The 12,720-nt window shown below is 35.7% G+C and overlaps 1 protein-coding gene across 2 annotated transcripts; it reads left to right on the top strand.

Annotated features, from left to right (window-relative positions):
• The first annotated feature begins 588 nt into the window (after window positions 1-588).
• On the top strand, window positions 589-11,731 carry PPP2CB (protein phosphatase 2 catalytic subunit beta). 2 transcript variants are annotated; one of them, XM_023751847.1, is made up of 7 exons: window positions 683-822; window positions 1,472-1,780; window positions 2,418-2,591; window positions 3,784-3,873; window positions 3,985-4,146; window positions 6,240-6,358; window positions 11,025-11,731. In XM_023751847.1, exons 2-7 carry the CDS (start codon window positions 1,775-1,777, stop codon window positions 11,095-11,097), a joined length of 624 nt encoding a protein of 207 aa, XP_023607615.1. In that variant the 5' UTR covers window positions 683-822; window positions 1,472-1,774; the 3' UTR covers window positions 11,098-11,731. The 2 variants fall into 2 exon arrangements, with proteins under 2 accessions (XP_014309085.1, XP_023607615.1); XM_014453599.1 differs by lacking the exon at window positions 1,472-1,780 and having other exon boundaries at window positions 589-822.
• Window positions 11,732-12,720: the final 989 nt, after the last annotated feature.

The raw sequence follows: 12,720 nt of genomic DNA, 5'->3' as shown, positions 1-12,720 counted from the left end.
CTACTGGGGTCTTGGAACTTAATCCCTGTGGATAGTGGGAGACTACTGTGTAATGTTTCCCACATCAATAGCATGTATCAGTACTTCATTTCTTTTTATTACTGGCTGAATAATACTCCATTGAACATAAAATACCACATTTTATTTATGTATCCACAAATTAATGGGTATTTGCGTGTTTTCTATGTTTTGGTTATTGTGGATAATGTCACTGAGAACATGTGTAAACATAAGTTTTCATTTTTCTTAAGTATATATATATATATATATATATATATATATATATATATGAGTAGAGTTGCTGGGTCATAGAGTAAGTCTATTGTTAACTTATTGAAGATCTGCCAGACTGTTTTCCACAGCCACCAACAGTGTGTGAGAGTTCCAGTTTCTCCACATCCTCCCTCACAAACACTTGCTAGTATCCATCCTGTTAATTTAGCCATCCTAGTAGGTGTAAAGTGGTATCTCATTGCGATACTAGTTTTATGATTTCATGAGGCACATTTCAGGTCCCCCCCCCCCCCCAGATTTTCTCTTAATAAATAAGAAATGATGCTTTTAAGTTTGTGATAGAATTTTTTTTAATTGTTGATTCTTTTTTCCTAACAGGCTAAGGAAATTTTAACAAAGGAATCAAATGTGCAAGAGGTCCGTTGTCCTGTCACTGTCTGTGGAGATGTGCACGGTCAGTTCCATGATCTTATGGAACTCTTTAGAATTGGAGGCAAATCACCAGATACAAACTATCTGTTCATGGGCGACTATGTAGACAGAGGTTACTATTCAGTGGAGACTGTGACTCTTCTTGTGGCATTAAAGGTACGATTAATGAAGTTTAATTTTTTTTCAAGCTTTAAACCAACAAAAGGCAAAAATGTCAGTATTGCATATCATCTGTTCTGTGTAATCCATTCAGTTTATAACTCCTTAAATAATAGTTGATTTTACATCTTTTAAAAGAGAGATGAGAATACTACATTAGACCTCTCCTGCCTACTTCTGGTATATCATTCTCTTGGAGAATCCATAGCTGAAGTCTTGGAATCATTTTTTACTTAATCACTTATCCCTCATGTTTAGTCCATTAACAGGTCTTTATCTGTTATCCCCATGTCTTTCTGTTTTTATTGTCTCCATCCAATTTGTATCTTTATCACTTCACACTGTAATTATTGCAATAGCAATAATATTAGTAACTAATATTTCTGCCCCCAACATCTGACCCCTCCAAATTTTCCTTGCCCTTGCATATGCTGCCAGATTAAATCTCTTTTATTTAACAGTTTCGTCTTGTCACTTGCAAATTCTTTAGTGATTCCACGTTGCCTGTACACTCAAGCTCAAACGCCTTGCCCGGCCCTCTATAGTATAGTTTGAATTTGCCTGCCAGTAGTTGGTAGCATAAACATTTTGTGTCAAATCAAAGAATTTCAGTGTTCAGTCTGTCTCCATTTGTTTCCTTATCCAGTTTCTTCACAAGATTACTCTGATTTCTTACCCCTCCTGTCAAGACTCAACTCAAGTTCTTCTTCCATGAAGTCTTCAACCATTTTCGCCTCACTCCTTTCCTCTAAATGACCATGAAACCTACTGCCCCACCCCTTATTTATGTTGCATAGCCGTTTATTGCCTTGTGTTATTTAGTTCACATCCTCTTTAGTGAGGTTTTGAGGAGCAGAAGTCATGTATTATACTTGTGGCAACCTCACCTAACTTTAGCACTGAGTTTAATGCTGGACATATATGATGGATGCTTAGAAAATATGTATGAATGGAAGTACGTATTTGCAGCTTTTGGTTAATTTGGTTTACAGAATCGATGCTTTTCATAATTTATCAGACATATTCCTAACTAGTATACTATAAGGTCTGTCTCTATATTTTGTTATGGAAAAGACTATTAATACATTTGAAATCTTGCCTGGATTTGGTAAAGGCCTGTTTTTGTGTTTTTGTTGGCAAATACCATCTTCTCGTGGGAAATGGAAATTAGTCTATAGAGGAGTTTGTCTCAGGTCCAGATCTCTGCTCTTCATTATCCATTTAGCAGTAAGAAGTTACATTGTTCTGGGAAGACTTAGAAAACTAGTAATAAAGATGAAGGTATTTAAGACAGAATCAGAGACAAGTTTATTATAGTGATATAGGTATCAGTTAATAAGGATTCCAGTGAGGGTGGTATAAATAGTAATGAAGAACAGCTATCTGAAATATTTCATCATAATTTAATCAATAGGACCTGGTCATGAATGAGAATATTTTTTACTCTGAAAAGAATTTAACATTTAATTTACTAGCAGACAAAAGAGCCATTTAAAGAAGTAGGTCAGAGGTTAATATATTTAACATGACACTAATAAAAATATGATTTGTACCATGGGTTTTTTGTTTTGTTTTGTTTGCTTTTTCTCCAGGTGCGGTATCCAGAACGCATTACAATATTAAGAGGAAACCATGAAAGCCGGCAAATTACCCAAGTGTATGGCTTTTATGATGAGTGCCTGCGAAAGTATGGAAATGCCAATGTTTGGAAATATTTTACAGATCTGTTTGATTATCTTCCACTTACAGCTTTAGTAGATGGACAGGTGTGTATGTGTGTGCTTACATGGGGGGGCGGGGGGTAGAAGGTTGGGATGGGTTAAAAGTAGGGAAAGGTTTTCTCCTAGTTATTTAGGGTCTAGATTTATATGGCGTGTTTTTTCATCTCCTTGGCTTTTTCTGCCTCTTTCTCTTATACTCAATATTTCAGAACAGGGATTTGGATAAGTTACATGCACATGATCATGTTGTCAGATATGTGTTTAAATCTTTTGACCAGATAATATTCATTATTTAAAACTCAGCCCACCCGGCATGGCTCAGTGGTTGAGCATGGACCTATGAACCAAGAGGTCACAGTTTGATTCTATATATTTTTTTAAAAATTCATTTATTAAGGAGTAAAATAAAGTAGCATTAATTAGATAAAGAAACATATGCTGACTATACTTACCAAAACATCAGAAAGCATCTCATCAAAATCAGGAGAAAATGCCCTCTAAAGGGTTGTATTATAATTCTCTCTGATTCCAAATCTCTAGAGCAGGGGTGGGCAAACTTTTTGACTCGAGGGCTACAATGGGTTCTTAAACTGGACCGGAGGACTGGAACAAAAGCATGGATGGAGTGTTTGTGTGAACTAATATAAATTCAAAGTAAACATCATTACATAAAAAGGTACGGTCTTTTTTTTTTTAGTTTTATTCATTTCAAACGGGCCGGATCCAGCCCGCGGGCTGTAGTTTGCCCACGGCTGCTCTAGAGGCTGGACATGGGAATAGGTGTTTTACCCCCATAAAGATAAACAAAAAATTTCCACTAACTTGTATTATTTGATTTTGTTTCGGAAATTTTAGCCAATTCACTGAGCAATAAAAAGAATTAAAAGGTATAAACATTAAGAAGAAAATCAAAGAAAACTGAAGAACTTTTGAAACCAATAACAGGAATTTGTAGGGTCTTTATTATAAGAGAAGAAAATTTTATACATCAGAAAATGCAATGATGGGTCATATAGTGTTGGGATTTTAAAGAAAAAAGACAAAAAATATATTTAAATGTTAACAGCCCTCTCTCTTGTTTTTGTTTCATTTTTCATTGTATCTTACAAATTCTCCACAGTGAATATTTTAAAATATTATTTTGAAAAGAGCTATTAGGATTGACATTTGTAATTATTTACTTTCCATTACTTTTTAGCAATTAATAAATTTATTTTCTTTATAAATTCATAAACAGATTTTCTGCCTCCATGGTGGCCTCTCTCCATCCATTGATACACTGGATCATATAAGGGCCCTGGATCGTTTACAAGAAGTTCCACATGAGGTAAACTTACTTTAAATTAAAAGAAAATGAAACAACCACATTGTAGTAAAGCTTAATTAGTTAAATATGAGTGCTGATAATTTATAATAAGTACCTAATTTTTTTTGCCAGGGCCCGATGTGTGATCTGTTATGGTCAGATCCAGATGATCGTGGTGGATGGGGTATTTCACCACGTGGTGCTGGCTATACGTTTGGACAAGACATTTCTGAAACATTCAATCATGCCAATGGTCTCACACTGGTTTCTCGCGCTCACCAACTTGTAATGGAGGTATGTCCTTTTCCTACAGGATGGCGATCTTTGTTTCTGATAAATACGTATGTCTGTAATAAAGCCTTCATAACTTGGAATAGTAGGAACATTCCTCACCATTATCTAAGTGAAAGGAGGAAAACCTTGGCCTGCTTTAGCAAGTAAGGAAAGTACTAGTTTGCTAGAGCAAAACTGTAACTCACTTTGAAGTCAGAGTCCTCAAATGTGAGTATTTTAAAAATTGCTTTATTATTCAGTTTCTTTCTTCTTCCCCCCTTCCCTGCACACGTTACATTATTTTGACTGTTTTAATGTCAGTTGCAGACATGATGCTCATTTGCCCCCAAATTTCCGTGTGTATTTATAAAAATAAGGACTTTTGTCTTATATAACCACAGTATAGTTGTTACAGTCAATAAATTTGCATTGATCTAATATTTTTATCTAACCTAAACACTTTATTCAAATTTTAATTATCTCACTAATGGCTTTTAGTTGAATATGTATATCTAAAATCTAATTCAGGATGGGGCTGCATTCAGATTTTCTTTGTTTTATATAATCTTGACATTTTAAGTACAAGCAATTTTATTTTGTGTAAGTAGTTTTCATTTGTGATTTACCTGATGCTTCCTTATGGTTATAGATTCAGGATATGCATTTTGGTGGGTATGCCACATACTGATGTGTTCTTTTCAGTGTATCATACAGCGGTAATGAAACTTATCCCAGTGCTGGTGGTTTTAACTTAGATCACTTAGTTAAGGTGATGCCTGCCAGATTTCTCTACTATGATGTTACTATTTTGTAAATACTAAAGGAATATAAATAGAATATAATACTTCCAAACCAGTAGGAGCAGCTTTAAAATGTAAGAGAAAACTTCACAAACCCAATAAAGCAAGAGGAGGAGTGAGAGTATGATAAAGAACCTCAATTCTTATGCTGAGGATAAATCTAATTATATCAGTAATCATAAACAATGTTAAATGGATGAAAATTTTTGTTAGAAGAGGAGACTCAAATTAGATAATCAAAATTCAGCTATTGGGATTTATGTAAAATACTAGAGGCCTGTTGCACAAAAAGATTCGTGCAATAGGCCTTCCCTTCCCCTGGCTGCCTGCACCGGTTTTCCTTCGGCACCGGGGACCCAGGCCTTCACTCCAGCCAGAGCCGCCTTCAAAGCCTTCGCTGCTCCGGCCGGAGCTGCCTTCAGTCTTCGCTCTGCCGCGCCGCCTACATATGCAAATTAACCGCCATCTTTTGTTGGCGGTTAATTTGCATATCTTGCTGATTAGCCAGTGGGAAGCGTAGTGAAGGTACGGTCAATTACACTGTTTGTCTATTATTAGATAGGATAATGATTAGAAGTAGAGGGATGGAAAATGGTTTATTGGTATATCAATTAGATAATTATCCAATATACAGCTAATCAGAATAGGTTCTAAGATAAAAAGTGTAATGAGAAATGAAAACAGGTTATTAGAGAAAACTGTCCCAGTTCTCTAGGAAGAAATAATTCTAAATTTTTTTTTTTTTTTAATATATTTTATTGATTTTTCACAGAGAGGACACTGTTTGTCTATTATTAGATAGGATAATGATTAGAAGTAGAGGGATGGAAAATGGTTTATTGGTCCCCTACTGGGGATGTGCCCGCAACCCAGGTACATGCCCTTGACCGGAATCGAACCTGGGACCTTAAATGAAAACAGGTTATTAGAGAAAACTGTCCCAGTTCTCTAGGAAGAAATAATTCTAAATTTTTAATTACTTATTTAATAGAGTCAAAATATATAAAGCAAAATTTGACATAATTTACAAGGAAACTCATATAGTGGGAGAAATTGAGTACACATCATAGCCAAGATTGCAAGCATAGATTAAGCCAGAACAGTGCATTTACTAAGCTCCATGTAACAATAAAACCCTGTTACCCAACAGTTGCATATTCATGCAGGTGCACAATATTGATGAAGGATACTATATAAAGTAAATTAGAAGACTGCATTTCCACAGAAAATACTTGTAATTTCTAAGTTTAACCTTCTCTGTGTTGAGATTATAATTTTATAGTGAAATACTGATTTTTTTTTTTTTTAATGCAGGGATACAATTGGTGTCATGATCGGAATGTGGTTACCATTTTCAGTGCACCCAATTACTGTTATCGTTGTGGGAACCAGGCTGCTATCATGGAATTAGATGACACTTTAAAATATTCCTTGTAAGTTACCTTAAACTTTAATTGTATATGATCACTTTTAGGAGGAAAATTGAAAATGTGACATAGGATTTCTGCTTCTGGGATAATGAAGATAGCAAACTATCTCCCCAATAAAAACAACTACTTAGCTAGAGAACATTATTTTAAACAGGTATTTCAAGTTTTTGGAAACTGTTCTAAGTATATACAACAGATAGAGAAGTACTTATTCTAGAAAATCTAAATCTGGGTAATAACAGCCAGAGTTTGTGGAATTTGAGCCACGACTCTTTCCCTAGTCTTGGATCACGTGTATGGAAACTGCGCTAGGCACTCTGCTCTTCATGGGTGTGGACAAAGAGATGGGGGCTTTTCCCCTTCCCTAGCTCCAGTTTCAGGGATATGGTTTCATCCTCTGGGGGGCATATGCCAGTATATCACACCTACCCCAGGCCTGGGTTTCAGACGCTCTATTCCGGAAGGTGCAGTCAAGCAAGCGAGATTCCCTTCCCCTCTCTAGCTCTTAGGATGGAAATTCCCTCCCGGCATGCATGGCAGGCAGTGTTATTTCCCAGCTCCTGCTCATAGAATAGGAGTGGCACTAGAAAGTAGGTGAAGGGTGATCACCAGGTACAAACTTCTAGTTATAAAGTAAATAAGTTATGAGGGTGTGTAGTGTACACCACAGTGACTAGTTAATACTGAACTATATATTTGAAAGTTGCTAGGAAAATAGATTTTCAAAGCTGTGATCACAAAAAAAAACCTTGTAACTGTGCACACTAGCTTCAGCAATATATAAACTAATGGGGGCAGGGGGAAAACAGCTCCAAAGCAACTGCATAGAAGTTCTGTTCAGGGTGAGAGGCAGCTCAAAAAGTTCCTCAGCTCTGCCTGAGGGAACTGATCTTACATAGAACTTCAAGCCTAAGTACTTTGTTGAACAATGAGTGTCATGGCAGAGACCAATTAAGAGGGCTCTCATCTCTCTCATAATATTAGTAGCATCAAGCAAAACAGCACAGCAAGGAGAAAAATAAGAGAAGAAAAATGAATAGAGGCTCAGAAATGTAGGGCACCTTTGAGCACACCAATATAAGTGTATGGGAGCTCTAGAAGGAGAGGAGAGAGAAAAGGGGACAGAAAGAATATTTGAAGAAATCATGGCTGAAAGCTTCTCATATTTGATGATAAGCATTAATTTACATACCCAAGCTCAACTAACTCTAACTTGGATAAATTTAAAGAAATCCGTAACCATTTATGTCATAGTTAAAATGCTGAAAGTCTAAAAGAAAAAATGTTGAAAGCTGTAAGAGAAAAATGACTTACTAAATAGGATAATCAGCTGACATTTCATCAGAAAGGCAATGGAACAATATATTCATTCAAAGTGCTGAAAATAAAAACTTAGCCAAGAATCTTACATCCAGCAAAATTTCAAAATGAATGCAAAAGAAAAATGTGCCCACATAAGCAAAATGGAGAAAATTCAATGCTAGCAGACCTGCCAAGAGGGTCTTCCTTCAGGCTGAAGGTGAATGACACCAGAAAGTAAATCAATGTCTGCGCACGCACACAGTGGCAATTGTAAAAGCACGATTGCAACTTTCTTAACTGATTTAAAACCAGTTGCATTACACAATATGGACACATTTTGTGAAGTATAGTTGAACTTATAGGAAATGTGATATATACAAGTGTAGTATATTTGACAGTAACAGTACATAGAAGTGACACTACATGGTAACTTGAATCCTAAGGAAGAACATGAAGAAAATAAAAATAAGGTTAATATAACAAAATCTATAAATATATACTTGTTCTCCTTTCTCTTGCAACTTTAATGTCATAATATGTAAAATTATAAGTATTTGGGGATCTGTAACATATACAGATATACTATCTATATAACATCAGTAGCAATAAAAGGGAGGAGAATAGAAAGGAGTTATATAGGAGTAAACTTCTATAAGGCACTACAATTAGGTTAGTATAAATCTGTAGTAGTTTTATGTTGTGTATTGTAAGCTCTAGAGCAACCACTAATAAAATAAGAAAAACAATTGTAGCCCAGCCAGTGTGGTTCAGTTGGTTGAGCATCATCCATGCACCAAGAGGTCACTGGTTCAATTCCCAGTCAGGGCACATGCCCAGGTGGTGAGCTCGATCCCAAGTACGGGGCATGCGGGAGACAAGCCAATCAATGATTCTCTCTTATCGATATTTCTCTCCTTCTCCATTCCTCTCTCTATAAAATCAATTAAAACATATTAAAAAATGAAAAATAATTGTAAAGTTATTAAAGAAATTTAAGTGGTATACTAAAAAATATCGTTTTAATAAAGCAGTTAAAGCAGGAACCAAGAAACAAAGAATACACATTTTTAAAATAGGTATAAATTCTGTCATAGCAATAATATTAAATGTGAACAGTTTAAGCAATGCAATCAAAAGGCAGAGATTATTAGGCCATTGTTGTTTTTTAAGATAGTTTTACGATGTCTACAGGAAACAACTTACATTCAGAAATACAATACAGTTACTTCTATAAGTAGGTAAGAAGTAAAATGGTAGAAAAAAATTCACCATGCAAATAGCAACCACAAGAACACTGGATACACAAATGTCAGATTTCAAAAAAATGAGAAAAATAGATTTCAAAACAAAAATTATTATTAGACACGAAGAAGGACATTTCATAATGATAAAAGAATCACACCACCAGGAAGATATATCAACTATAAACATGCACTCAACAGCAGAGCCTTAGAATATATTGAGCAAAACTAACAGAATCGAAGGAAGACCTAGACAATTCAACAACAATCATTGGAGACTTTATTATACCACTTTCAATAATAAAACTAGGCAGATCAATAACAGAAGGAAAACTGGAAAATGTATAAATGTGTGAAAATTAACACTTTTAAATAACCTAGTGGGTCAAAGAAGAAATCACAAGAGAAATTAGAAAAATTTGAGATGAATGAAAGTGAAAACAGAATGTGCGTAAACTTAGGGGATACAGTGAAAACAGTGTTTATAAGAAAATTTATAGTTGTAAAGCCTATATTACAAATCAAGGAAGATCTCAAATCAAAAACCTAACTTTACACATTAAGGATCTGGAAAAAGAAAAGCAAATTAAACTCAGTGCAAGGAAAGTTTAGTGTGAAAATAAAATGAAATACTATGAAAACAGAAAATCAGCTAAACCAAAAGTTGATTATTTTCAACAAAAATGTTGATTATTTTTAACAAGAAAACTGGACTGACCAAGAAAAGAGGAGTGAAGATGCATTATCAAAGTTACCTTACTGAAATAAAAGGCATTATAAGGGGATACAGTAACTGTATAACAATACAATTAGGTAACTTGAAAAATTTCTAGAAACTACCAAAACTGACTCAATTAAAAAGAGTATTTGAATAGACCTGTAACAAGAGAAGAAATTTAAATTCATAATTTTAATACTTCCTACAAATAAAAGCCCAGGCCCAATTGCCTTCTTTGGGGAACTGACCAAATATTTAAAAAGGAATTAACACCAGTCCACAAAACCTTCAAAAAACAGAAGAGAGGCATTACTTCCCAACTCATTCTTTGAGGCCTGTGTAACCCTAATACCAGAACCGAAGACATTTTAAGGAAACTACAGATGGATACTGTTAATGCATTTAGATATAAATGTGTGCAACCAAATAACAAACTGAATCCAGCAATGTGTAATCCATGATGTAAAAAGGATTACACATTATGGCCAAGTGGAATTTATCCCAGGAATGCAAAGTTGGTTCAAAACGTAAAATTAATGTGATAAACTATATGAATAGAATAAAGGACAAAAAACACATGATCATCCCAGTAAAGCCAAACCCCAGCACCCATCTATCTATATAAAAGCCTAAGCGACCAGCTGGTAGCTATGATGCACAATGACCACCAGGGGGCAGACGCTCAATGCAGGAGCTGCGGAGCAACAGCAACTTTGCAGCGTGCCCTCTCACACTCCGGGACCCCTTGGGGGATGTCGGACTACCGGTTTTGGCCCGATCCCCATAGGCTAGGCCGAGGGACCCCACTGGTGCACGAATGAACCTGGTCCTCTAGTTCATAATAAAAATAATCAAATAAGGGAACTTCCTTATCCTGATAAAGGGCATCTACAAAAAAACACGTAACATTTTTTTAAATATACTTTTTAATTGATTTCAGAGAGGAAGGAATAGGGAGAGATAGAAACATCAATGATGAGAGAGAATCATTGATCAGCTGCCTCTTGCACGCTCTTACTGCAAATTGAGCCTGCAACGCAGGCATGTGCCCTGACCTAGAATCAAACCGTGACCTCCTGGTTCATAGGTCAACACTCAACCACTGAGCCATGCTGGCCGGGCTAACATTATTCTTAATAGTAAAAGGCTAAATACTTCTCCCTAAAGTCTAGCATAAAACCAGCAAGTCTGCTCTTGGCACTTCTATTTAACTGATAATAATACTGCAAACGTTTTGTGCCAGACACCGAATTGGACATTTCATCTGCTTAAATTTTCGCCATAGCTCTGTGAGGTAGTTTCATGGAGAACACCGGCAGTGACTTGTCCATTCCCATCATAACATTGATTTGTTTATTTACAAATTCAAATCCTTTAACTATTGGGTGTTTGTTTTTGCCATTTATAGCCTTCAGTTTGACCCAGCACCTCGTCGTGGAGAGCCTCACGTCACCCGGCGCACCCCAGACTACTTCCTTTAAGTCCCTCCTGGGAAAATCCGCCTTTGTATGTGGAAGTATCCTGGCTTTTTAAATATATATATATATTTAGAAAAAAAAAAACACAAGCAACAGTAATCTAAGTGTATCTGTAACAAATTGGGATCTATCTTGGCATTAAACTATATCATGGACCAAAATGTGCCATACTAATGACGAGCATTTAGCACAATGACGAGCATTGACTGAAATTTAGTACAGTTCTAGATCAGTCAGTCTTAACAGTTTGCCTGCTGTATTTGTAGTAACCAGTTTTCCTCTGGACTGTTCAAGCAAAAAACGTAACTAACCCCTTTATCTCCTTTTGCACTTCTTTGGAAATTTTAGTTATAGTGTTTAACTGGCATGGATTAATAGAGTTGGAGTCTTATTTCTAAGAAAAATTCACAAGCTAACTTCCTCTTAATCCATTACCCTTTATTTTATTAAAATGTATAATTAACTGAAGAAAAGATTCTTTTTGGGAGTATGTTGTCATAACATTGAAAGAGATTTCCCCTTCATTTAAACAGAATTACTGTTTTATGTTGGTCTGCATATTTCTGTATATTTGTCATGACATTGCTTGCATCCTATTTGGTGTTCTGAGCAAATAAACTTTTCATTTTAAACAAAATCATTGGTTTATTGTGGTATACTTGAAATGAAAGTTTTATTTTGAAATTTGATATAAAATCTCATAGTGAACAATTGTGTTGAGGCAATTTGAGTTAACGTTCTTTGTATAGGGCTTATTTTCATAAGAAAAAAATCAAGTAGTACCTGATATCTTTTAGACTATAAAAAAACCTTTTTTCATTAGATAATTTGTGTTAATGTCTTCATATGGATTGTATGCTAAAACTGTAGAATATTATATAGCTAGGAAGAATCTTTTATTTATTTTTCTCTTCTTCTTCAGTCCTCACCTGAGGATATGCCTCTCTCTGATTTCAGAGAAAGGGGAAGAGAGAGAAACTTCGGTGTGCAAGAGACATCAATCGTTTGCCTCCTGGAACTCAGGCACATGCCTTGAATGGAAATTCACTGAAAATGGATCATAGACTTAAGCATAAGACCTAATACAAGCTTTTATAAGGAAACACAGACCCCTTTGAGACCTTGGGTTAGGCAAAGATTTCTTAAATAACCCAAGTAGTGCTCTTTATGTCTGTATAGATTCATATTTCCTCCTGGTTGAATTTTCTTCTGCCTTAAGACTTGTTTATTATAGTACAAGTCTGCTGGTGATGAATTTCTTCAACTTTTGTATGTCTTAAGTGTTTCATGTTCATTTTTGAAAGATATTTTTACAATAGAAGTCTGTTGTTACTCAGAGACTCGGAGCCCATAGACCTCAAGCTGTACTAATGATGGACTGGCTGCTGTTACCTTGTGTTTAGGGTAGGGGTGGAGATGCTAGGTTTTTCTGTGTGCCTGCTCTGCTCTCAGCTTTCCATTGGCCTTGCTTACCTGTATCAGAGAGAGGGCCTTACTCCTGCTCTTACACTTCCCCGGTTGTAGACTGCGATTGTTACTCCCCAGTAATAGCGAACATGTTACCTGAACCTGCTCCTCCACCAGGAGTAGAGAATATTTGCTTCTACCCTTCCCCCAGCAGCACTA

The sequence above is a fragment of the Myotis lucifugus genome, unplaced genomic scaffold (genome assembly GCF_000147115.1).
Source record: "Myotis lucifugus unplaced genomic scaffold, Myoluc2.0 scaffold_26, whole genome shotgun sequence".
NCBI classification, from domain to species: Eukaryota; Metazoa; Chordata; class Mammalia; order Chiroptera; family Vespertilionidae; genus Myotis; species Myotis lucifugus.
This window is presented reverse-complemented; position numbering and strand designations above follow the sequence as displayed.

Bases quoted from the DNA above. Each gene is read 5' to 3' on its own strand.
- PPP2CB (XM_014453599.1), top strand. From the start codon at position 706: ATGGAACTCTTTAGAATTGGAGGCAAATCACCAGATACAAACTATCTG. The intron at 823-2,417 runs GTACGATTAATG...CTTTTTCTCCAG, and splicing joins CTCTTCTTGTGGCATTAAAG to GTGCGGTATCCAGAACGCAT. The intron at 4,147-6,239 runs GTATGTCCTTTT...TTTTTAATGCAG, and splicing joins CTCACCAACTTGTAATGGAG to GGATACAATTGGTGTCATGA.